This window comes from Spermophilus citellus, assembly GCF_964194105.1.
Source record: "Spermophilus citellus genome assembly, chromosome: 6".
Classification (NCBI taxonomy): domain Eukaryota; kingdom Metazoa; phylum Chordata; class Mammalia; order Rodentia; family Sciuridae; genus Spermophilus; species Spermophilus citellus.
Genome location: NC_138187.1, coordinates 158,980,545 through 159,007,520, shown reverse-complemented (window position 1 = coordinate 159,007,520; position 26,976 = coordinate 158,980,545). Strand labels below are relative to the sequence as shown.

Genomic DNA, 26,976 nt, shown 5'->3' with positions numbered 1-26,976 from the left:
TCAAAAGAAGAAATACAAATGGTCAACAAATATCTAAAAAAAAGTTCCACATTTCTACAATTATGGAAATGCTAATTAAAACTACACTGAGATTCCATCTCACTCCAGTCAGAATGGCAATTATCAAGGATGTACATAACAGTAAATGTTGGTGAGGATGTGGAGAAAAACGTACACTCATACATTGCTGGTGGGAATGCAAATTAGTGCAACCACTCTGGAAAGCAGTAAGGAGATTCCTCAAAAAAACAGGAATGGAAGCACCATAAGACTCAGTTATCCTACTCCTCAGTCTATAACTAAAAGATTTAAAATCAGCACACTACAATGATAGGGGCACATCAATGTTTATAGCAGCTCAATTCACATATCTAAGCTATGGACCCAACCTAGGTGCCCTTCCACAGATGAATGGATAAAGAAAATGTGGTATATAAACACAATGGAGTACTAATCAATCATCCATAAAGAAGAAGGAAATGGGACATTTGCTGGTAAATGGATGAATCTGGAGACTACCATGCCAAGTGTAATAAGATAGTTCCCAAAAGTCAAAGGTCAAATGTTTTGTGTGATATGTGGAAGTAATCCAAAATAAGAGGGGTGGGGGATTTAAAAAAATGAAGAAAGACCAGTGCAGTAGATTAAGGGGAATGAATGAAGTGAAGGATGGGAATCTGACCTAACATTCCTGTGTACATACATGAACACACCAGGGATTCTCACCATCATACACAGCCACAAGACACTGACTAAAAACAAAACTATACACACAAAAGATCAATGGAGCAGACGGAAGGGAATAGGGGGAGTGAGGATGGAAGGGGAAAGGGAAATACTGGGGACTGAATTAGAACATGCTTTTATAATTACGTCAAAATGAATCTTAGTATTATGTATAACTAAAAATAACCAACAATTTATTGTTTGTTGTTCTTTGTGCTATGTTCTCTCCTTTATATACATTCAAAGATCTTACCCTTTAGCCAGGAGGAACCTCTGAATGTTACCAAGTACAAAGTACATATGAAATTTAAGATGAGCCTTTTAGGGCCACAAACCTATTAAACTTCAAAGAATGCCCCGAGAGGACATGCGGGTGTGAGGGAGCCTGGTTAAGAAGCGACTCGCCATCTCCAAGCCTGCCTGGTACTAAGTGCATACAGCCAGGCAGGATGGGGGTCCTCTTCACCCACTCCCCAACACCAGCCACCCATGCTGCCCCTGTGGGTGGTTTTCTGCTATGAAGATAACAAGTGAGTTTGATGAGAATAGCTGAAATGTAAAGACGAGGGCTTGTTTCCTTCCACAGCTCCTTTAGGACATGATAAACAGACCCCTTCAACTTCTGGTGTCTGTTTGGCCGAACATATATAGAAATGATTGAAAAGAAATTAATACATCTAAGTGGTTTTTCTATCCCCTGCCCCCCCCCCCCACAAACAATGCTTATCTCTCACCTTATATATTGATTTACGGCCAGAAATTTGTTTTATTAAAAGTTTGGCATCTTCTTGACTTTTGACATAGCCTTTTGTAATATTGTACATCAAGCTGAGGTGTTTTTTGACCTGCACATCTGCAATATTTATCAGCACTGGAATTGCTAACTGGAATTATGGAGAGAGAGATAGAGACAGAGAAAAGCTCTGTAAATTTTGTGAAATTTAAAATGGTGCTTTTAGGTCATAAAGCAGAAGTTCCCAAAAATGTTGTCTCCAGACAAATAATGCAGTACTCAGACACTTGTTAAAGATGAAAATTCTGTAAGGATGGCCTGAGGCCTGAGCCTAAGCAACTCCACTTTAAAACTCCAGTTTGAAACCTGCACACCTACAGAGCCCTCCAGTATGGCCCTCAAGCACAATCAAGTGATATGCATCTGCTGAACTTAAAGCCTAAGGCTTGAGACCTTTGATCTGACACTTGAACTTAGCACACAGAGGGAATGTCTGTTATGAGCCTGTCATGATTCAGTGTGTTTGCAGTGCTTAGAATTAATCTAGAAGTGTTTGCTGTGAATTGATTATGTCTATTGCAGTGCCTAGATTAAAGATTGTCATTTCCTTGATTAAGAACCTATAGAGTGAAATTGTATTGAGTGACTTGAGTGAATAAAACATTGGAAAGGGCAGAAGGGTATGGACATTCTTTATCTCTCCCCTCAACTGCAAATGTCGCACCTTTTGCCCATTGTGACACCCAGTCAGATGGTACTTGTGCTCCTAAGCAGGGGATCCAATAGAAACAGAGGCTCGAACAGAGGGGGCACTAATCAATAACAATGAAAAGGGCGTGGACAGGGGAGAAGGTAAGGAAAGGAGGAAATTCCAGAGGCCATAGAAAGAACAAGCCAAAACTCTTCCACCAGATTCCTTGCTCTGGGACCCCTGCTCTTTGAAGAATTCTGTCTCTGTCTCGGTTTTGCACTAAACCTGCTGTATGCATACTATCTCTGTGTCCTGTTCTTCAATTCTCTGCTGAAGGAGGTAAGTAACCCAGCACCCCTAGATAATAACATTGTTACTGACTAAAGAACACACCTCTTGTGAGATGAGGAACTTAGGGAACTAAGATCCTTCTTAGCTCTCAATTTCTCTGATCACAGGTTGAGGCAGGCTAACGTAGTGACTTCAAAATTTTAAACATAAACCTGTCTAGCTTCAAAACCAGTGTCCACCAGCTCTGTGACCTGGAGAAAGTTACTTAGTGACTTGGAGGACTCAGCATCCTCATGTATAAAATGAGGGTAATAATGTGTAAATACCAGAATTCCAATGGAGACACCCCTCAAAAGCAGAAGCAGTCACTCGCACAACCAGGGGACTTCCCACGGACTTATAGCTATGTCAAAGCTCAGGGACAGATGGCAAGGGACTGGGTAACACGGGGGGGGGGGGAGACAAAGAACAGGAGAAGAGTATCACAGTGCAGGAATTACGAGAGCAGAAAAAAGAGAAAGCTTTTTTAGCCACCATTTGGTTGTGAAACTTGGGGGAAAGGGAGAGCTGTTTCAAGAAGACTTTTCAAAGCTTTCCCCCACAACACACGGACATTCCCTGTGCCGTCCCTTAGAGCACAGTGTCAGAATCTCTAATATTCTTCCAAGCTTTAATATTCTTCCAATGCAGATTTGTTTATTTTCAAAGCTACACGGTGCTGTTAGGGTACTTGTGTATAGTGGTGACATCTACTCCACAGGACTTGTTATTGTAATTTAACTGGATAACATAAGTAAAGTACTTTACACAATTCTTGGAAAATAAGTGCTCAATTAAAAAAAAAAAAAAAGCTGACCATAATAATATTGAGTCCTTAAGGATACTTCACTGAGCTTTGTCTGGAGTATACTAGGAAGATTCCATTTTATTTTTCACAAAGTACAACTTATAAAATAATTGTTTTACATTCATCAGAGCAAGATATCTGTATAAAAACTGATTACCTAAAGAAAATTCTGTCTTCTATTTTAAGACCTAGCGTCAGTACGTGACTCTTGATTTCTAGAGTCATTTGTATCAGGTAGAGTGATACCGACGTGAGCACTCCACTCTAAACTCAGCCCATACGGTAAAGATCATAGAGAGGGAATTAACCCTAAAAGCAGGTTTTGTGTATACCGCACTGCACAGCAATCCTTGTGACATTAATATAAAATTTAAAAATGACCAGAAGCAGTCTGTGAGCACAAGCTGGACAAACAATTCTAACTTTAAAAAACATAACCCTGAAATCTTTCGGAGGAGGGGACTAGGTGGAAAATGCTAATGCATGAATTTGGTCCGTAGTGTTTACGGCAAGGTTTTCAAACGCCGAACCTGTACCATTTCAATACATACTAATAGACTTTTTTGATGTGATAAGAATTATTAAGAAAAAATGGAGTGGCAAGTATGATCTCTCAACTCCCAAGCTGAATGCAGATGCGGTGCATCTCCATTGGAAAGAGAGAAAGCAGGTGTAAATGTCGAGAATGGAAACATAAAAATCTACCTCAGAATTCAAACCAGGGCCGTGGAGAGAAGGAATAATAATTGCTAATGAACCTGAAGAGCACAGGAAAGGCAGCATGCTATGTGAGTAGGGGACTGTGGAGGGGGAGAATGTCCTTGCTATTTCTACATAGTTTGGGTGATTGGAACAAATTTTACTGACATTTGAAGGACTTGTTTCTAGATCAGCCTGCTTCTAGAGGCACCTATTTTTCACCCATTCACTTAACAGGAATATTCACTAAGGACTTAATTACACAGCAGGCACTGTCTTGAGCCGGAGGTGACATCAGTGACCAAAACAAGAAGGCCCGCCTTGGGGGGCAGTACAGACAAAAATGGGGAGAAAAGTAAGAGTTCAGCAGACAGAACAGGGTCCAGAGGAGGGAGCCCACGGCTGAAGGTGTGCACAGGTGGCCATTGCTCTTAAAACAAGGAGATTTCTGAAATCACTTACTAAGTGATATAGGAAAAAATCCTAACAATTTAAAATTCAAAGTCTTACCTTGAAGATAGGAAGAAACCTAATTATTCTTAAGTATCCCATCACCACTGTGAGCTGGATAAGGAACAAGTTGCTTGTTCTTAGTCTGACAAAGTATATACAAAAGATATCCACGAGCCCAATAAGCAAAATTAAAAATTCCAAAGTATTCCAATGCTGTTTAAAATAGTTCCTTTTCAGAATAATTAACTGTGTAGAAAAGAAATAGAATATATGTCATTTAATAGTACCTATACATGGTGTAAGGGGAAAAATTCTTACAGTTTGACAACTAAGCTCTCGGCTATAAATGAGTTATATTCCAAAAGTTGAGCTCTAAGTTATTCATTTGGAATTTCCCAAAATTCTTTGTAATCTCCAACATCAAAAATTTTAGTGTGAATCAAAATATATAATCTATAATGAAACTGGAGTGCCAAAACCAAGAATATAAAAAATAGCAATAAGCAGATTCATTATAATACCATTCATAACAAAGTCTGAAAGCGGTTCTGGCTTCGCAGCACAGGGAGAGGTGATCCTGTTATGACAGAGACCAGCAAACCATTGTTGCTTCTATTTGCTAATTTATTTCTTGTATCATTACTGAAAGTATGTGGAAGAAATCTCTTTGTCTGGATTTTCAGCTTTCTTTTACCTTATCCTATGATTCTCTCTACTTTTATATTTAGTTAATGTCCAAGACTGTGACTCTTCTATTAATTTCATTATTAAACTCAGAAAATTCAAACAAAAGTTACTAAAATTCGAGGACCACATCAACCATAATAACAAATAGCTTCTGTTAACAAATGATTTCAAACTATTCTAAATATCTGTGTTATTCTTTTCATGGACTATATTTTTATTTTAAACAGTACCTTTAAAGTTGATTCTAACGCACATAAAAATATAAAATAGTGGTTCATTGATATCAGTGCTGATACATTTAACTCTCTTGCCATTGGCCATAAATGTATTATCATGGGATAAATATACAATAATGTCTTAATATGTCCTGCATATTCAAATTCTTCTGAAAATACCAGGTGATATACAAAAATCAGAAATCTATTATTCCTGGAAAAAAAATCAAATAAAATGTCAGATCACTTCCAAGAATAACAATTAAGACCTGAAGTTTAACGTTTGTTTAAATAAATCATTAAAATTAATTTGAAGACTACAAATAAAATAATAGATAGCAAAAATAAAAGCATAATTTCTGTACATCAAAATCATAATGGAGAAAGATAAAAATATGTTTCTGTTCATCTATATCTAGAATGGGGAGCATCTTTTAAAAAAATCAATGCTATAGGATATAGGAAATGATGCAAGGATTCATAAATCAAAAGCAAAAACAAAATGACAAGAATATGAGTTACACATCAGCATTATTTAAATGTAAGAACAGAAAAACAACTATTCAATAATTACTATAACATGTATTTCTTAAAACTTTTCAATCCATCTAAAATAGACCCTAATTTTTTTTTGAGCCTGATTTTTTTTAAAAAAAAAATTCCCTGCATATGTCAATATCCTAGGTGCTTGATTTTTCTATTTATCTTTGAATTAATTAAATGGAAGAAAACAAAACAATGTCCGATTTTGTTACAAAAGATCAACACCCACTTAAAATTCAGCAGCTTCAATGGTGAAGGTATTGTTAAGTCCGAGTTGTATTTCTCCTAAAGACAGACCTCAATATGACCACCCTGCGGCACAGATGAAATTAAACTGAGCTAGATCTAATGTGCCACCTGGGTACTTCTCACCCTTGCACTGCATCTAGAAGAAGATGAACGCATCCCAGTCCACGACATGACCCCACAAGACCACCCTCTCTTCTTCCTGCCCACGCTTTCATAGAGGCACCAGTGAAGGGGCTGAAACAGAATGAAGGGAAGCAAGCACTCTGTACCTTCACCCCTTCGTCAATGAGAGTTGACCATGATATTAGTTTTATTTTAATAAGGAAAATCAGAGATTCCAACATGGCGGCAGGCGCGGAGAGATCAAGTCTCTGACCTCTTCAGCTGTGCAGGCATAGGGAGTCGTAAACAACCTAAATCTGTTTGCTCAGGATCACTAGGCAATGCTAAGCTGACGTGGATCTGGGGCGAACAGTCTGGGCCTCTCAGAACACACACTGAGCCCGGATCGGCCGAATTCAAGCTCCCGTTGGCCTGCTTCCCGCAGACAAACAGCTGTGACTCAGCACTAATCCATCCGGCTGAAACAACTGGTCGGCCCTTCTGTTCCTACGGAGGTAAATGCCTACCGAGCCTTCATAGCTAGTGGCCACAGGTTTCAAACGGGGCTTGGGAGAGACAGTAAGAACCCACCCCTTGCATTGGTCACCCGTTGCACTGGTCGCCCGGCAAAGGGAAACGAACTGTCGCCATTTGCAAGAGATACCACCATGGCAGAGAACTGACGTCATCAGACTGCGGCGGAGGAGATAACTTCATTGAAACCTGCGGCTACAGGTGTGTAATTCCCTAGCCTTCCCTCTCCACACATCGGGGAAACCTTAAGGGCCCCTCCCAGCTCTCCCGTGAGTGCGATAGCCAGACCGAGGGAATCAGAGGTGGCGCGGGAGCCGCGGCACGGAACAACCGCTCCCACCAGTGCTGACAGCTGAGGTCTCTTGCACCAGCTACCGGGGGCGTGGCTACAGGAGGGCAAGTAAAATTCACTGAGGATTCTCAGCCCCAAGCTCTACAAACTTAGGGTCTGAGGGAATGGCAAACTGGGAGAGTGTGCCCAGTCGTTCATGAAAACAGGGCTCCTGGGAGCAGCAGACCTGGCATGTAGCCAGTATTGTGGTGAGCGGCACCCATGAGAGGGGCCTGGCTAGAGGAAAAGTGGGAAGTGACTAGACACAAGAGGAGGCCCTAGGCACTCAGGATTGGAGACTCGCCCAGTCTGGGAGGAGCTGCTGCACAGTGATTGGTTCCTGCGTATTGACAGGAGAAACTTGGCCTGGTGGGCACAGCGCCACCTACTGGAAGAGAAGTTAATCAAACTCTAAGACTGCATTTTAGTTTTGGGGGTTTTTTTCTCTTTTTTTTTCTTTTCTCTTTTTTTTTGATTTGGGTTTTTCTTTCATTTTAATTTTTCTTTCTTGTTGTTTTTTTAATTTTTTTACAATCTTTTTAAATTTTTTTTCTTCTAATTTTAATTTTAATTTTTTTAAATTATTTTTTAAATTTTTTTTTCTTTTTTTATTTCCTATTTTTTTTCTTCTTTTGTCTTTTCATTTCTTTTCAATTGTCTTATCCCCCCTTCCTTGAATTCTACCTGCTTACTCTCATTCTCTTTAGTGACTTCTTCCCTTCCCTTCTAATACCTTTCCTACCAAGCATTAAATAAATTTATAGGAGTAAACAGTAACTCAGCAGTCAAACAGAACAAGAAGTAACATGAGCAGCTTCAAAAAGCAAGGAAGAAAAGGAGTACAAACAATGCAGGACAGCCTAAATATTCAGGAGGACCTAGAGTCATCAGAAAAATGGTCATATAAAGAACTCAAGGAACACCGTAGACAGATGGAATGGAACCTTAAAGAAGATACAAGACAGCAAATTCAAGCAGCGAAAGAACACATTGAGAATGAATTACATAAACAGATAAAAGAAGAAGTTAAGCATCTTTATCAGGAGATAGAGATTATAAAAAATAATCAAACAATAATTCTAGAAATGAAGGAAACGATAAACCAAATTAAAAACTCAATTGAGAGTATCACTAACAGAGTGGAGCAAGTAGAAGCCAGAACGTCAGATAATGAAGACAAAATATATCATCTTGAAAAGAGTCTAGCCAACTCAGAAAGGCTGGTAAAAAATCACGAGAAAAACATCCAAGAGTTATGGGATAACATAAAAAAAACAAAGGAAGAGCAAAACAACAGCAAATGTAGCAGAAGGCAAGAAATAATTAAAATCAGAGCGGAAATCAATGAAATTGAAACAAAAGAAACTATTGAAAAAATTAACAAAACTAAAAGTTGGTTCTTCGAAAAAATAAACAAGATCGACAGACCTTTAGCCATGCTAACGAAGAGAAGAAGAGAGAGAACTCAAATTACTAACATACGGATGAAAAAGGCAATATCACAACAGATGCTACAGAAATACAGAAGACAATTAGAAATTATTTTGAAAACCTATATTCCAATAAAATAGAAGACAGTGAAGACATCGATAAATTTCTTAAGTCATATGATTTGCCCAGACTGAGTCAGGAGGATACACACAATTTGAACAGACCAATATCAATGGATGAAATTGAAGAAGCCATCAAAAGACTACCAACCAAGAAAAGCCCAGGACCGGATGGGTATACAGCGGAGTTTTACAAAACCTTTAAAGAAGAATTAGTACCAATACTTTTCAAGTTATTTCAGGAAATAGAAAAAGAGGGAGCTCTGCCAAATTCATTCTATGGGGCCAACATCACCCTGATTCCCAAACCAGACAAAGACACCTCAAAGAAAGAAAACTACAGACCAATATTTCTAATGAACCTAGATGCAAAAATCCTCAATAAAATTCTGGCGAATTGAATACAAAAACACATCAAAAAAATTGTGCACCATGATCAAGTAGGATTCATCCCTGGGATGCAAGGATGGTTCAATATACGGAAATCAATAAATGTTATTCACCACATCAATAGACTTAAAGATAAGAACCATATGATCATCTCGATAGATGCAGAGAAAGCATTCGACAAAGTACAGCATCCCTTTATGTTGAAAAATTAGAAAAACTAGGGATAACAGGAACTTACCTTGACATTGTAAAAGCTATCTATGCTAAGCCTCAGGCTAGCATCATTCTGAATGGACAAAAGTTGAAGGCATTCCCTCTAAAATCTGGAACAAGACAGGGATGCCCTCTATCACCACTTCTATTCAATATAGTTCTTGAAACACTGGCCAGAGCAATTAGACAGACGAAAGAAATTAAAGGCATAAAAATTGGAAAAGAAGAACTTAAATTATCACTATTTGCAGATGACATGATTCTATACCTAGAAGACCCAAAAGGGTCTACAAAGAAACTACTAGAACTAATAAATGAATTCAGCAAAGTGGCAGGATATAAAATCAACACGCATAAATCAAAGGCATTTCTGTATATCAGCGACAAAACTTCTGAAATGGAAATGAGGAAAAACACTCCATTCACAATATCCTCAAAAAAAAAAAATACTTGGGAATCAACCTAACAAAAGAGGTGAAAGACTTATACAATGAAAACTACAGAACCCTAAAGAGAGAAGTAGAAGAAGATCTTAGAAGATGGAAAAATATACCCTGTTCATGGATAGCCAGAACTAACATTATCAAAATGGCGATATTACCAAAAGTTCTCTATAGGTTTAATGCAATGCCAATCAAAATCCCAACGGCATTTCTTGTAGAAATAGATAAAGCAATCATGAAATTCATATGGAAAAATAAAAGACCCAGAATAGCAAAAGCAATTCTAAGGAGGAAGTGTGAATCAGGCGGTATAGCGATACCAGATTTCAAACTATATTACAGAGCAATAGTGACAAAAACAGCATGGTACTGGTACCAAAACAGACGGGTGGACCAATGGTATAGAATAGAGGACACAGAGACTAATCCACAAAGTTACAACTGTCTTATATTTGATAAAGAGGCTAAAAACATGCAATGGAGGAAGGATAGCATCTTCAACAAATGGTGCTGGGAAAACTGGAAATCCATATGCAACAAAATGAAACTGAATCCCTTTCTCTCGCCATGCACAAAAGTTAACTCAAAATGGATCAAGGAGCTTGATATCAAATCAGAGACTCTGCGTCTGATAGAAGAAAAAGTTGGCTCCGATCTACATATTGTGGGGTCAGGCTCCAAATTCCTTAATAGGACACCCATAGCACAAGAGTTAACAACTAGAATCAACAAATGGGACTTCCTTGAACTGAAAAGTTTTTTCTCAGCAAGAGAAACAATAAGAGAGGTAAATAGGGAGCCTACATCCTGGGAACAAATTTTTACTCCTCACACTTCAGATAGAGCCCTAATATCCAGAGTATACAAAGAACTCAAAAAATTAGACAATAAGATAACAAATAACCCAATCAACAAATGGGCCAAGGACCTGAACAGACACTTCTCAGAGGAGGATATACAATCAATCAACAAGTACATGAAAAAATGCTCACCATCTCTAGCAGTCAGAGAAATGCAAATCAAAACCACCCTAAGATACCATCTCACTCCAGTAAGATTGGCAGCCACTATGAAGTCAAACAACAACAAGTGCTGGCGAGGATGTGGAGAAAAGGGTACACTTGTACATTGCTGGTGGGACTGCAAATTGGTGCGGCCAATTTGGAAAGCAGTTTGGAGATTCCTGGGAAAGCTGGCAATGGAACCACCATTTGACCCTGCTATTGCCCTTCTCGGACTATTCCCTGAAGACCTTAAAAGAGCATGCTACAGGGATACTGCCACATCGATGTTCATAGCAGCACAATTCACAATAGCTAGACTGTGGAACCAACCCAGATGCCCTTCAATAGATGAATGGATAAAAAAAATGTGGCATCTATACACAATGGAGTACTATGCAGCAATAAAAAATGACAAAATCATAGAATTTGCAGGGAAATGGATGGCACTAGAGCAGATTATGCTTAGTGAAGCTAGCCAATCCCTAAAAAACAAATACCAAATGTCTTCTTTGATATAATGAGAACAACTATGAACAGAGCAGGGAGGAAGAGCAGGAAGAAAAGATTAACATCAAACAGAGACATGAGATGGGAGGGAAAGGGAGAGAAAAGGGAAATTGCATGGAAATGAAGGGAGACCCTCATTGCTATACAAAATTACATGTAAGAGGTTGTGAGGGGAATGGGGAAATAAACAAGGAGAGAAATGAATTACAGTAGATGGGGTAGAGAGAGAAGATGGGAGGGGAGGGGAGGGGGGATAGTAGGGGATAGGAAAGGTAGCAGAATACAACAATTACTAATAGGACATTATGTAAAATTGTGGATGTGTAACCGACGTGATTCTGCAATCTGCATTTGGAGTAAAATTGGGGGTTCATAACCCACTTCAATCTAATGTATGGAATATGATATGTCAAGAGCTTTGTATTGTTGTGGACAACCAATTAAAAAATTAAAAAATTTAAAAAAATAAGGAAAATCAAAGTCATTTATTCAAAAACTATGGAAATTATACTATTTTCAAGGGTATTGCTATTAAAAGTTCATAATACTTGTGTGCACGTATGAATATGTCACAACAAATCCCATTTCTAGGTGCAACTATGATGCACCAATTAAAAAAATGTAGGGAAAAAAGTTCACAATACTTACCCAGGTAGAATTAAACGTCCCTTTTCTCTATGATATTCCAAGTAAGTTAACATGTTTTTAAACTTTATAAGCCAACTTCTAGCTCTTACGTAAGTTGAAACATCATGAATATTCATGAATCTAACAAAAATACAACATGCATTATGATAAAAACTGACCATAATAAATAGGGTAGTATAAAAGGGGAAGTTATACTAAATACAGTTTAATGAGGATCTACTAAATAAATTCACTGAATCCCAAGCCTCTGCACCCATCCACCTATCCACCTGTGGTCATGGGACATGAGACACCTGTGCCCCCCATTCCTAGAACCATTCCTGACCTGAGACAGAATGCAATTAAAGCTTCTCTAGACCAATCCTTTGGGGTTCTGGAATCCAGCTTCCTTTTGTCATTCACTGCCCAGCCCAAGCCTCCCCCCACAAAGGCCCTGCTTTTCATAATCCCAGGGACCAAGGACAGCTCTCCCACAAAGATCGCTGGGCTGCTGCCCTGCTCACTCTCACCCTCAGAGCTTTGCTGTGAATCACCTGTTACCTAATGCTTGCCAGGACTGTGCCCAGATACGCACTTATCTCTGAGACACTGGGTTTTCCCCATCGGATTTCATCACATCCATCAAAACCAGTTGAGCCGGTAGAGAGACTGCTCTACCCCAGAACTGTTTAACCACAGACCCAGGCCTCCGCCTTCTCCTCTAGCAATTTCATGGATATGATATGAAAGCAACACACTCATAACAACAACAGAAGCCATGAAGTTCTCCTTCATGGGTCCCCTTGTCTCTCATCTAATTACTCCTCCAGAGTCCCCTAATGTCACCAAGCTCATGAAACCACACGGGAAAATTAGCAAACAAGAAAAATAGAAAATACATGAATAGATGGATAGATGGACAGATAGATGGATGTGGATAGATAAAATAGATAATAGATTGATAAATCTGGACATTTAACACTCCATTTGTTCATTATTAATCACATACCAACTCAATTTTGGAAATATCAAATTTAATTAATTAATCAATTAACTGAATTAATCAAAGAAGTATTACACTTACTTTCCTTGGATGGGGCAATAGCTTTTCGTTGCACCAATTAATATCCGGGCTGCCTCTACTCCAAGGATGCCATCATTACACTGCTTTTCAAAGCTACTCTAAACACACAATTTTAAATGAAAATTACAAAAGATCAAAACATGAATATAATCTACTCTGCTTACACCTTACATAGCCCTTGCTATTATTACCGAACTCAATAAATTGGCCCTCTGTATTCATGGTTTCTGCCTCTATGAATTCAATCAACAACTGAAAATATTCAGGGAAAAAACTGATCTATAATGAGAATATATAGACTTTTATCATTATTCTTCAAATAATATAGTATAACAACTATTGACATAGTGTTTGCTCTGCACTGTGCATAATTCAGAGATGATTTAAAGAATACAGGAGGGGGCTGGGATTGTGGCTCAGCGGTAGAGTGCTTGCCTAGCACCGTTGGGACCCAGGTTCGATCCTCAGCACCACATAAAAATAAAGGCATTGTATTGAGTCCATCTACACCTAAGAAATAAATATTTTAAAAAAAATTTATAAAAAAAAATAAAGAATACAGGAGGAAAAGCATAGGAAAGTTATATGCAAATGCTCTGCCAGTTCATAAAAGCAACACGAATCTGCAGATTTGAGTGTCCATTTTGCAGCTGGGGATCCTAGAACCAATCTCATGTGGATGGTAAAGCATGCCCACAGATGAAAATATACTACTACAGAGAATCTACAGGAGGAAATAAATTTCATTTGATTCAAATATCTACTCAGAATTCATTTTTTTTACTAAGTACAGTCCTAAATGTTATAAGAGATACAGAGGAAAGTTCTTAGCTTCAAGATGCTCAGAATCTACACAATTCAGACTTCATTTCAGTAATATAAACCACACCGGTAGTACCATCCTTCTAGAGCAGAAAGCAGTGCAAAGTATTAATTCAAAGTGTGACTAATAGCTCCACAAGAAACTACCAAAAGAGAAAGATATTCCTAGGTTAACCTTCGCATCTAAACAGGAGGCTTACAGGACCACAAATAGACCTAATCAAATAAGAAGCTCACCAAGACATATCATAATCAAAATAACTAACACAGAAAATAAGGAAAGAATATTAAAAGCCCCAAGAGAGAAAACACCAGGTCATGTTTAAAGGCAAACCAATAAAACTCACTTCTGATTTCTCAGCTTAGACCCTACAATCAAGGAGGGCCTGGAATGAGATATTCCAAACCCTGAAAGAGAACAACTGCCCTCCAAGATTACTATACCCAACAAAGCTCAGTTTCACATTTGATGGGGAAATTAAAAATGACAAGAATATACTAAAAGAATTCATGATGGGGGGAAAGTACACTTTTACATCGTTGGTGGGACTCCAGACTAGTACAACCACTCTGGAAAGCAGTATGGAGACTCCTCAAAAACTAGGAATGGAACCACCATATGACCCAGCTATCCCACTCTTCAGTGTGTAACTAAAAAACTGAAAGTTAGCACACTACAGCGATGCCACCACATCAGTGTTTATAGCAGCACAATTCAAGAACGAATATGTTCTTCGACAGAAAATTAAAGAAGGATCTACAGATTATAAGAGACTTAATAGAGATATTGGTTAGTTGCAGTGTGTGAACTTCAATGAAACTCAATTTGAAAGCATAAACTGTAAGGTAACCATGTATCATATTTCTAAGACAACTGAAAATGTTATTGATTTGATATCTATTCTTATTAGGTAGTTATTAATTTTAGGAACAATATTAGCATTTTGCTATGTTCTTAAAAGACTTTAAATTTTACGTATACGTTTTGAAATATTTACAGATAAAGTGATATGACACCCAGGATTTATTTCAAAATAATATGGAAGGTGGGGGAGTGATTGAAGAGGCAAAAAGGGCAGGATTGGTTGTGTGTGGATAATTGTTAAGGCTGGGTGGTGGGCACATGGTGACTTATTACACCACCTTTGTGTATGTTAGGAATTGTTCATGACACTGAGTTTTTAAAAGAAAGCAAAAAAGAAGAATGTGAACACAGTAAGTATATTATGTACTTGCTATATTGAATAAACTTTGTCCTATTTAAATAGAAACCTAATTTAAAATGTATAATCTGATATAATTGACTCAAACTTTATTTTACCTAGCAATATTCCTGTATGTATGTTAGAACATGTAAATTATTAGTACAAAAATTTGAAGAGAATTTTTTGGTTCACCAGATTTACTTTAGCTTATATTACTAAAATAAATTTTTTTTAGAAACAAGGAAATTTTGTATGAGAGGAAGTCAACCATGTCAAATTTGTAAAAAGCAGCTTCAAATATTTAAAGCTGTTTATCTAAGTATGTAAATGACATTAATAATTACTCTAAAGACCCTCAAAAATAACTACTAGATACAAAATCAGTGTATAAAAATCAATAGCTAGGGACTGACGTTGTTGCTCAGTGGTAGAATCTTGCCTAGCATATTTGAGGCACTGGGTTCAATCCTCAGCAGCACGTCAAAAAATAAATAATGTTATGTCCAAATGGACATAAAAAATTACAACAAAAAAAAATTTAGAAATTTTTAAGTCAATAGCTTTTCTGTAAGCCAATAATGAACTTTTTGAGAAATAAATCAGAAAATTTTCCATTCAAAATAGCTTCAAAAAACAAAATATCTAAGAAGAAACCTAGTTAAGGAGGTAAAGGATCTCTATAAGGAAAATAAAGGAACACTAGAAAGAAAATTGAAGAAGGCATTATAAATTGGAAAGATCTCCCATGTTCATGGATTGGCAGAATTGATTTTGTTAAAATAGCCATATAATCAAAGTAATCTACACATTTAATGCAAGCCACATCAAAGTACAAATGATATTCTTCACATGATTGGAAAAAAAACAATTCTAAAATTCATATGGAAGGACAAAAGACCCAGAATAGCCAAAGTAATCCTGAGCTCCCAAAAAGCAATGCTGCAGGTATCATAATACCCAACTTCAAGTTTTACTACAGAGCCCTAGTAACAAAAACTATAGGGTAATGGGGGGGGGGGATACAGACGCATAGACCAATGGAATAGAATGACAAACCCACATAGCTACAGAGCTAGACAGGGTGGCCCACACCTATAACTCAGTGGCTTGGGAGGCTGAGGAAGGAGGACTACAAGTTCAAAGCCAGCCTCAGCAACTTAGCAAGGACCTAAGGGAAGGTCCAGGATGTAGCTCAGTGGTAAAGAGTCCCTGGGTTCAATTCTCAGTGAAGGAGGAAAAGAGTCGCTCAGGGAAAGAAGAGAAAGAGAAGGGAGGGGAGGAGCGGGGAGAGGGAAGAGGAATGGGGACAGGTGGAGGAGGAAAAGAGGAGGAAGAGAAAGAAGAGGAAGGAGGAGGAGGAAGAGAAAGAAGAGGAAGGAGGAGGAGGAAGAGAAAGAAGAGGAAGGAGGAGGAGGAAGATAAAGAAGAGGAAGGAGGAGGAGGAAGAGAAAGAAGAGGAAGGAGGAGGAGGAAGAGGCGGCGGCAGCAATACCAACCATTTGTATTATCGCCACGTGCAATCTGGCTTCTTCTATTAAAACTTCATCTGTCGGGGACTGCTCTGTTTCATCATCATGTACAACATGGGAAAGTGGAACAGCATTTGACTAAATTGTAGAAAACAAAGAGATAAAGTTAAAAATAGGTAAAAAAAAAATTATTAGAAGATAGCAAGGCTATACTCAACAAAGATCTCAGTAACTCAGAGTTGCTCAGATAAGGAGCCGTGCATAAGCTGGGAACTGTTTCGCCATATGAGAAGTGTGTTTTTCAATTGTGGTGAAATAAACATTCCTTTAGGTGCATCTAGATAGCCAAATTTTTCTCCAAACTCTCCATGCTTGGCTACTCTCTAGATTGTCCTGTTTTGTGCTTCTTAGGACACTTACATAGGGAGCCATCTCTTGGTATCTCTACCCATTGGAAGCATAATCTCTCCTGCTGCCCCATCAGCCAGTCTGTGAAAACATCCATTCTCCTCATATTTGGCAAATGAGGCTAACCACCAAGACCTTCTCTTTGGAGAAAGAATTCAAAGTCATTTCCCCAAGGTGGCAAAACTCCTGAGTTTTCTGATATTTGGTTAGCAGAATCAGGTTTCTTTCCTCTCTCTCTCTCTCTCTCTCTCTCTCTCTCTCTCTCTCTCTCTCTCTTTTTTACAGACTATAAGTCCAGGCAGACAGACCAAGGGAAGGAAAAGAGGATTATTTTTTGTCAGGCACCAACTCACCGGAATGATGTATTCGATCTTCGCTTTTTCTTCCACTAAAGTCCAGTTGACATTTGTCAACATCTTTTCGGTCTTGTATAAAGTGGTTGTGTTCTGTATTATCTCCTGAATGTGCTGAATGGCATTTTGCATGGCCATTTGTCTTGGGAGGGAAATCGCACAAAAACCTGTGACAAAGAAGAGCAAGGGCCTGAGCAGCACAGGGAGGACTGGGGACGACCATGCCGTGAGCTCCTGGGTTCACCTGCACAGCCAAACCAGAGCATAGGGCAGGGGCACGGCTCGCTCCCAGGTTTTCCACAGAATCACCCCACCCCCTGTTTCCTTTGGCTATATAACTGAAATGCATCTGGCCCAATTGCTAAAGTCATGACTTAATATGTCAAGGCACCCCACCAGTAATTCTCAAAATGTGGGAAACTACCTGTGTCTTCTCCAGGTAGAAGGGCTGCTGATCAAACTGTCAAATTCCTGGGCTCTGTTCATACCCTCCGAATCAGGCTGGCCTGAGAATTTGCATTTTTAACAAGTTCTTCAGCTGTTTCTTATCCATAATGAAATGTGAAAGCCAATAGAGACACCTCACATTTAACATCTTTCTCCTGGCCAGCAAATCTGCACACGTAAATGTTATCCCTCCTCTGTTCTCGCTGGCCTGTGCTCTCCCAGCGTTACTAACTTGGTTTATCAAGGCTATGGGCATTCAGAGGTGGCTACTCTGATAATGATACCAAGTATTTCAGACCTGGAAGGAAACCATCCCTCTTTAAATTAGCGAGTTGACCTTGAGGTTTATCTGTGAACAAGTGAGTGGGGACATGTAAATTTCTAGTAGTCTGATGGATTCTAGATTCCCTGATGGAATCAGTTCTCGCCCAGCAGAGCTGAGGAGCCGGCCCTCCTCTAGGACTGCCTAATCCCACCCCAGCGCCCTCCCCCGTGACCACTGCTGCCGGCCTCTGATCCTGGACTTCTCTACTGGATGCGTCTCTTGTAACTTTATTATATTTATGCATTTTATGATAAACAAGTCTCAAATACCTTTTAGATAACAGAAAATGTTCCTGTTTGGATTTAATTACATGTACACTAATTACTATTATCAAGCTCAAATTCCTATTAGAAATAGACAACGATGGCAGAGCCTGGGGCTTGTCTTCCAACGTCCGTTCTCTCCTTCTTCCTGTCACCAATAGGATATCGGAACTGGGGGTGAATACATGGCCAGCCAGAAAAAGATGATATTCCCCATCTTCCCTTAAGAATGTGGGCCATGCGATTAAATTCTGGATAAATTTATTAAATTCTGGATATTTATATTAAATTCTAGATATTAAGTTCTGGTTATATAGATATTAAGTTCTGGATTGTACCTTTAAAAGAAAGATGCTTTCCACCCACCCACCCACCTATCCCCATTTCCTCTTCTAGTTGCTTGGATAATAGACAGGTGGTAATGAGCGATCTCCTGCCCTCCAGACTAGAGGAGAACCCTACAGAACAGAGGAGCAACAGAAACGGAAGAACTTGGACCCCTGGATGACCTGGTGCAGCAGAACCATCCCACTCTTTTGGATTCTGCAGTGAGGGGAAAAGAGATTCCTGTGTCTTATTTAAGCCTCTGTTCACTTGGCTTCTGCTACACCAGATGAACCAATATTACAATTACACAGCATCTTTATTAATTGTTATCAACAAAGATAACGAGTAAATGAAAATAACTGGCCTCTAAACCAGTTCCTTGAACTTCATAAGAAATGTCTGCATTACCCGCAACAATAACTTATTTGCATTTTTCTCCCCAGTTAGGAAACGATTATGCATATACTTTACCTAAAGTCCTAGCCGAGAAAGTCATCATGTATGAATTTATTGCCATAGTCAATAACGATATCACTTGTACATAGAAAATAAACTAAAAACAAAGCATACAGATGATTAGACAGAGAACATTACCTCAGTTTTCAAAAGGAGAGCATTGCTCATTTAACCACCAACAAAATTCCATCTTAATCTTTTATCTTTAATCTTTACACTGTCTCCAGTAAATAAGCTGAGGCAAAAGGTCAGTTTTGTGGACACTGTTTGAACACGATATACCAGGGAAGAAATTATACCAGGAAGAATCTGAACAAAGGAAAAGTAATAGGTGGTGCCAGATAAGGACGCTGAGAGAAGAGCTTTCAGCCATCACAGACGTGGCTATACAATATGCAGGATGGGGAGACACCCAGCAGCCAGGCAGGACAGGGACATACACCTGCTACCAGCATTTACCGTGGCTACTGAGAGGCCCTGAGGGAGCAGGCTGGAGCTGTGGTGCAGTTTGGAGAGGCACCAAACACACAAAAAAATAGACAAGTGCCGCTGTAAGCCTGGGCTTTGCCATTTATTAACCATGTGATTGAGGCCAGTTAGCCCCTCTGAGCCCCTCACTGTAAGACAGAGTTGATCTCTCCAGGGTGTTTCCCATCTGACTGGTAACAGTCCCCTCGTGTGCCTGGTGAACATACTGATTCTGCAGATCGTGATTACAGATCGCAGAGCCAAGAGGATCTTAACATCAGACAGAGTTAGGAAACGCTATGAAATGGTACCCAAATGCGAGTTAACGTCTTGTCGACTTGGTTTTAAGCCAATTCATTGCATATAAGAGAATCAAAGGAGCTGAAGCGTTGGTTATCATAATTTTCTTCTGGAGTAGGGAAGGACAAGCCACATTACTGGAACTCCAGTGTTCCCATGTGAAGCTCACATATATAAATCTTCAGGACAGATGTGGTGAGGAATATGATATTCCATCAAGAAAAGCACTTCCTCTTAAAAATTCCTTTGATTCCAGACCACGTGGTGACAATTCTGAATGCAACACTATTTAAAATCTTTCTTGCCTTAGTGTGCGTCACCAGCATTTCCGTTCTTGTTCTGACAGATGTAGCGATGGGAATACTCTCCATAAAGGCATTATTTTTTCCCATGCTTCCTGACATCAATTGAAAAAGAGCATTTGTGCACTTAACGACATTTATGGAGCATGTATAAAGGGTCAGGTGTTTTAGTAAGCATCATCTCCAGCCTCAACTGGAAATTGAGGCTCAGCAAGGCTGGGAACTTCTGCAAGATCACCCAGACCAGGACTGGTAGAGTCAGGACTGTAAGGCAAGTCTCCTTAGCACCCCTGTCCTAAACACATGACCACTGGTCCCTGTCACAATGTCAACATTCAAGAACTTTCCTCTGAGTCCCTTCTATTTAAAAGGGTGCATTTAAAAAATCTAATTCAAAACCAGTTAACTTTATTATCTGAGTATAGTAACAAGTGCCACAAGATAAGAACAAGTGCATAAATACTAGTAACCATGAGACGTGATTCTTTTTTCCCTACCATTTGTGGTGCCACTACTTTTTGAGCAGCCAGATTATAAATATCAGGAGACAAAAGTAAGCTAAAAACTCCTTTAATTCCAGACCACATGATAACAATTCCCCATCGCCAACTGTACTCGTAACTGGAATGCATCAAAATCGGGGTCACAAAAATAACAGTGAGCAACCTGTGGACAGAAAACATTGAAAACGAATAAATCACACCTCACAGATGAGTGTTACTTACAGACGAAACCATCTACTCAATCCTAAATTTCTCAAGAAAGAGAGATGACACAGTTTATTGGTAAGTCAATCAAGCTTTCTGGGACTAAACAAATCTATCTAAATTTTCTGTGTAATACCAAGTCTTGAAAAATGATGCTTGGAGTTCCAGGTATACAAACAATGACTTATCATCAACACTATTGTGTACTATTTGCATGTGGGTGGTAAATGCCGCATGGAGACCTCTTCAAAGAATGTTGACAAGATCATCTATTCCCTGAAGGGTCATAAAATGACTGGATTCAGAATCCGGAATGGGAAGACATACTGTAGCTACATGAATAAACTTAATCCAACCAAAATTTTCCTTAGCTTCCATAGAATCATCCACTAAATGTCACACAAATCATTTCAACTTGTGCCTTCTTTCTATCTAGGTCATTTCTCTATAGGATCCCGAGGGAATCTGTGCCAAGAGAATATCAGCACTATAGTTCAGATGAAGATGAGTGTAATAATCAGACTGTGTGCAAGGGTGGCACTGAAAACTACAGGAGGTATTGCAAGTCCAAGAGTCTGGTCCCGTGTTGCTGTTTTTGTTATTATTATAATATGGCTGTCCTTATTTTCTCACAATGAGAAAGAACTTTCAAAGCAATGGAAGGATGTGAACAGAAAGCATTGGTAGCTGTTCCATCCACACCCCAGTCTGCACCTCACATGGCCCCAGAATGCTTACTCCAGTTTGAAGGTTTTTGAGTCCCTGACTCCAGACCTACGAGAATTCTTCAGGCTTTGGAAAAATGGTAAGTCAGTCACCTCTGCTTACAGTTAGGGTTTGTCTGCCCACATCTGCTCTCTGCCATCCCCCTCTCCAGTCCCACAAACTGAGGGTGGCATCCAGACACCATTCTCCTTCCAACTTTTTGGTCTGGGGTTGGAGGATACTGGTTCAACCAGTTCCGCTTTAAGTCCTTGGGTTGCAGAGCTGTGCAAACTTGCCTTGGGAAATAAGTGGTCCTTCAACTTAGAAGCCAACCGAATATGATGCTTTAGATAAGTACACTGAAACTTAAGTAAGTGCTCAAAGTTACATAGTGACAAAACTAACAAGTGTGAGAGGTGGAATTTGCACTTAGAAATAAACACACAAATTATTCTAGGAAGCAATGACTAACTCAGGTTTTTTTAAAGTTGTCCACATAGGAAAGCAGAGAAAAGATAATATTAGATAACTACTGGTTGGACAGCCACATAGGTCTAGCAGGTGAGCACCAAGACCAGGCCCAGAACAGACGGGGCAGAGGATGGAGAGGGCGGGCAGGACTACGGCTGCACACGGTGCCCCTGGAGACAGTACAAGTGAGAATCCAGGAGAACATCTTACAACCCAAGCTCCCTTGGCCGTGGCCTTGTGTGGAAATGGCACCGCCCTGGAGTCCCACGGAGGACACAGCTATCGGGAGCAGGCAGCGGCATTCTGGAAGCATGCCTCGTGGACCAGACTTAAATCCCAATCCCAGACCATGTGCCCACAGGTAGATGCTGGGCTGGATCTGGAGTCTCTGGGCTTCAGCTGAGGTCTGATGAGGAACGCCTGTCTCACAGGGCTTCACTCATACTAATGGCAAATCGTGCATGGAAAGTGGTGGTCCATAAATGACTTTATCCTAACAATGGATTACAAAAAAAAAAATGATGATGAAAGTCCACCAAAATGTTAAGAGCCATTAGTCTAGTCCAGTGGTGCTCCCACCTGAACCTGTCTGAACCCCCTGCAGAGCTTGTTAAACCCACTTCCTATCTCACCTCCACAGCCTCCACGTAGGAGAACCACTGGAACCGGGCCATGAACTTTCATGTCTGGCAGGCTCAGGAGTGAGGCTGCTGCTGGTGGTCCACCTTCTCTCAATTCACAGGTGAAACCTTGGAAAAGAAACGCTCCCCACCTGCACAGCAGCCCAGCCTGAGCCCCCAGCAACCAGGCAGCCTCTGCACCTCACAGCCACAATTGCTCTTGTCTGTGTTCCACTGCTTCCCAATTCCAGGCTCGAGAACTAAGCTTATAGTAGGGCTGCAAACTGGTGCAACCACTATGGAAAGCAGTATGGAGGTTCCCCAGAAAACATGGAATGGAACCACCATTTGACCCAGTCATCCCACTCCTAGTTCTATTCCCAAAGAACTTAAAATCAGCATAGTACAGTGACACAGCCCCATGTATTGATAGCAGCTCAATACACAATAACTAAGCTATGGAACCAACCTAGGTGCCCTTCAATAGATGAATGTATAAAGAAATTGTGGTACATATATACAATGGAATATTACTCAGCCATAAAGAAGAATGAAATGATGGTATTTGCCAGTAATGGATGGAGTAGAGAATATTATGCTATGTTAAATAAGCCAATCCCCCAAAACTAAAGGCTGAATGTTCCCTCTGATATGCCGATGCTAACACACAATATGGGGGTGGAGGAGAGGGAAGAATAGAAGTTCATTGGATTAAAAATAGGGGAAGGAAGGGAAAGGAGGGGAGATGAGAATAGGAAAGACAGTAGAATGAATCGGACATAGTTTTCCTCTGTTCATATATGAATACAGACCAGTGTAACTCCACATCATGCACAACCAAAAGAATGGGAAGTTATACTCCAGGTATATGTCATACATCAAAATACATTCTACTGTCACATGTGACTAAAAAACAAATTTTTAAGAAAGAATCTAAGTTCTGTGAAACAAGCTTTAAAATATAATTATTACCTTACAAAATTCACTGTCACAAATAAGATGAAAATGAAAACTACGGTGCGGAAACCAAAATACTTGATTTCTCCACATCCAACCACGATGCCGAAGAAAGTGTATATCAAATGGTGGTACATAGAGGAAAATATGATCAAGAACCTAGGGCGAAGGAAGAGGATGCCATTGTAAGCAATGCATTTTTAAACTATTTTCTTTTTACACAAACACATCTGCCTTATGCCCGTCTTTCTCGGCTGAGTGAAGGCACTTGCTTTCATTCACTTGTTCTACAGACAACATTTTACAGGGCTCTGTTGCTGGGCGTGGTGGCACACACCTCTGATCCCAGCTGGCTCAGAGCTCCTACAGGGATTCTAGGGAAGTGTCCACCTTCCATGATCTCTTTACCACGTACACAACAGGAAACTTACTTTGTGATTATGAACTCCATCCTGGGCTTGAAGCTTAAGGAATCTAAATTCAGTCCTACAGTGGCCAAAGCCACAATGCCTGACATTCCAAAATATTCCACTGCGGAGAGAAAATGAAGAAGTGAAACAAATGCATGTAACTCTGCACACTGAGGCACTTTATCTTGGGTGAAGAATTGGGGCGGGGGGGGCTTGAGAATGGTATTTTTTCCTTACGATGCTGCTTCAGAGGATTTGCCGGAGAGGATCAGAAGCTAGCAAACTTTTTCTGTAAAAAGCCAGATAGTAAATATCTAATCTTTGGGGGCCGTTCAGGCACCTGTCACAACTTGACTCAGCCACTGTAACGCAAACCCAGTCATAGACAATGCACAGACAAATGAATGTGTATTCAAATAACTTTGTCTAGACACTGAGATTTGAATTTCACACAATCCTCACACGCCATAAAATATTTTTATTTCTTTTTCTTCTTTTTTAAGCCATCTTATGATGTAAAAACCATTCTTAGTTAGCAGGCTGTCCAAAACCGAGCAGATTTGACCCAGTTGAGGATGGTGCCGATGGAAAAGGCGGCTTCGTGATCTCTGCTGAACACCTCTAGGACACCCCCGGGCCAGGGCTGCAGGCCCATCTCAGGGCTTCCTTGACCACAGTCCCCGCAACCCCGAATCCTGTTTTGCTTTTGCCTTCCTAACGACAGCGGGAATTCCCTGGGCTCTAAACAAATGGTTGAATCTAGTCTGAGGCAAAAATACCAACCATGAAGAATGTCTGAATAACCCCAAAACCCAACAGCCCCAGGTTGAAAAACCTTCAAATAGCACATTAAAAACATCAGAATCAGACACAAAAGAAGAAAAAGAGTGTGAAAGCATTTTTTTGTACTTATTTTTGCCTTACCCACGTAGAAAGTCATATACACCATTGAAAAGCAGAGGATGACATTGGTCAGTGTATTGCTAAAAATGTCAGTCAATATAAACTGGATGACTCTTGCACACCAGTATCCACAGATTATGCTTCCAAAAATGTCCAAGCTGAGTCCCACAATGATATGTAACTCTACAGGAAAAAGAAACAGAGCGTTGAGCTGTCGCTTTGGTTTCTTTGACCCATGGCACTTTGGTTTGCGCTTGAGATTTCAGGTGGGGATCTCGTTCTTCAGCAGAAGGGAGTGTCCCAGGAAAGCGGTTCTGTTGGGATGTCCTTCCTGTGCAGTCTGCAGCTTGAGGTTCACTCACCAGGACAGAAGGTTCACACATCCTCAAGAGTCAGGCAAAGTGTGTAACTGTGAAAACCTGTGCATGTGAATCTCCAACAAAGGTCAACCAGCTGGGGATGCAACTTGGTGACTGAACTCTTGCCTAGCAGGTGTGAGGCCCTAGATTTGATCCCCAACATCAGAGGAAAAAGAGACAAGCAATTCCAATTTTTAAAAAACTATGTCAGGGCCAAATGAAACCTAGCCAGGGTCCTGTCAAACTGCAGTCGGTTTGTGACCCCTGCGCCAGCCTGGGGGCTTTTGAGAAATGGAGAGGTGAAATTTTCATTGACTGAGGTACTAGTGGCAGTAGGTGGGTGTGTGTCAGGGTAGTCCTGAACAACAAAGTCCCAAACAGTAAAAATGGTCCACGGCAAATGCCCCTGGTGCCTTCATGGGGACGTCCCCAAACACGTGCTGCCCACTACTGTCGAGAATTGCCTCCTCTTGCAGTGATCACAGAGATGAGGAGGACACCCTTTCCTCTCCGTGCTCTTTCTTTCACCCCTTTCCTCTTTACTAGCACCCCATCTGGAAAATAGCCAGGTAGCCTGCCCCAACCTCAGTGATCGTCGGCCACACAGGTCTGGCACTCCTCTCCCTGGTACTGCTGGACCACTTGGCTTTCACCCTCAGGCCCAAATCCAGAACCAAGCCAACGCTTAACTTCCATTCACTGAGACGCAGACTGATCCAGGTAAGAAGCAAGTCTGCACCAAATGATGCAATTGTGATGTTGGCACATGTGTGTGCATGGGCACGTGTGTGTGCGTGGGCACGTGTGTGTGCGTGGGCATGTGTGTGTGTGTGAGCATGTGTGTGTGGTGGGCATGTGTGTGTGCATGGGCATGTGTGTGTGGTGGGCATGTGTGTGTGTGTGTGGGCATGTGTGTGTGCATGGGCATGTGTGTGTGCATGAGCATGTGTGTGTGGTGGGCATGTGTGTGTGCATGGGCATGTGTGTGTGGTGGGCATGTGTGTGTGTGTGTGGGCATGTGTGTGTGCATGGGCATGTGTGTGTGGTGGGCATGTGTGTGTGGTGGGCATGTGTGTGTGCATGGCATGTGTGTGTGCGTGGGCATGTGTGTGTGCCCACGCACATGCACATGCAAGCACAGTGCTAGGAATCAAACCCAGAGCCTTACACATGTGAAGCAAGCATTCCACCACTGAAACCACCCCTCAACCCATATATATATATATATATATATATATATATATATATGCATATCAAGGGAGATAAAATACTTTTTTCCATGTTCTTTGCCCTATACTGACCAAAAAAACACATAAATGGGCATCTTTTTCTTGTTAACCAATACATCATTTTAATTGGTTCAAGAGTAAAGTATAGGGAGAGCAGTAGAGACATCTTGGAAGCATTTTCATTTCAGTAAGAAGGACTTTAGAAGACGTACAGGCCCCCAAAATGGTCCTACCTGTAAACATGGTAAGCTGTTCTGAGCTGACCCGAAAAATTCCAAAAAAAATGCAGGCAACACTACAAATGATCAATGATTCTCCTCTAATCATGTCAATATACATTTTAGAAAGGCCTGGAAAGGGAAATAAAGAATATAAACTACTGAGGTATGTAAAAATGATGCCCTTATTCAGGGAACAAAGAGAAGGAATAGGAGAGAGGGAAATTGAAAGAACAGAAGGAGGGGGGCTGGGGTTGTGGCTCAGTGGTAGCACACCCGTGTGGCATGTGGGTTCGATCCTCAGCACCACGTAAAAAATAAATAAAGGTATTG

The 26,976-nt window shown here is 40.3% G+C and overlaps 1 protein-coding gene across 1 annotated transcript in view; it reads right to left on the bottom strand.

Moving 5' to 3' along the window:
* Positions 1-26,668, bottom strand: part of SLC9C2 (solute carrier family 9 member C2 (putative)) — a gene marked incomplete at both ends in the record, with an annotated part of 42,941 nt that extends 16,273 nt beyond the window's left edge. Inside the window, 13 exons of the mRNA XM_081298241.1 lie at positions 1,461-1,610; positions 4,498-4,686; positions 5,358-5,556; positions 11,857-11,976; positions 12,920-13,017; positions 16,443-16,553; positions 17,177-17,343; positions 19,010-19,091; positions 20,562-20,730; positions 23,540-23,683; positions 23,956-24,055; positions 24,859-25,020; positions 26,659-26,668. Of these exons, the coding sequence (XP_081154367.1) occupies positions 1,461-1,610; positions 4,498-4,686; positions 5,358-5,556; positions 11,857-11,976; positions 12,920-13,017; positions 16,443-16,553; positions 17,177-17,343; positions 19,010-19,091; positions 20,562-20,730; positions 23,540-23,683; positions 23,956-24,055; positions 24,859-25,020; positions 26,659-26,668 (1,701 nt within the window). The remainder of the gene's footprint in view (positions 1-1,460; positions 1,611-4,497; positions 4,687-5,357; positions 5,557-11,856; positions 11,977-12,919; positions 13,018-16,442; positions 16,554-17,176; positions 17,344-19,009; positions 19,092-20,561; positions 20,731-23,539; positions 23,684-23,955; positions 24,056-24,858; positions 25,021-26,658) is intronic.
* Between the last annotated feature and the right edge of the window lie 308 nt (positions 26,669-26,976).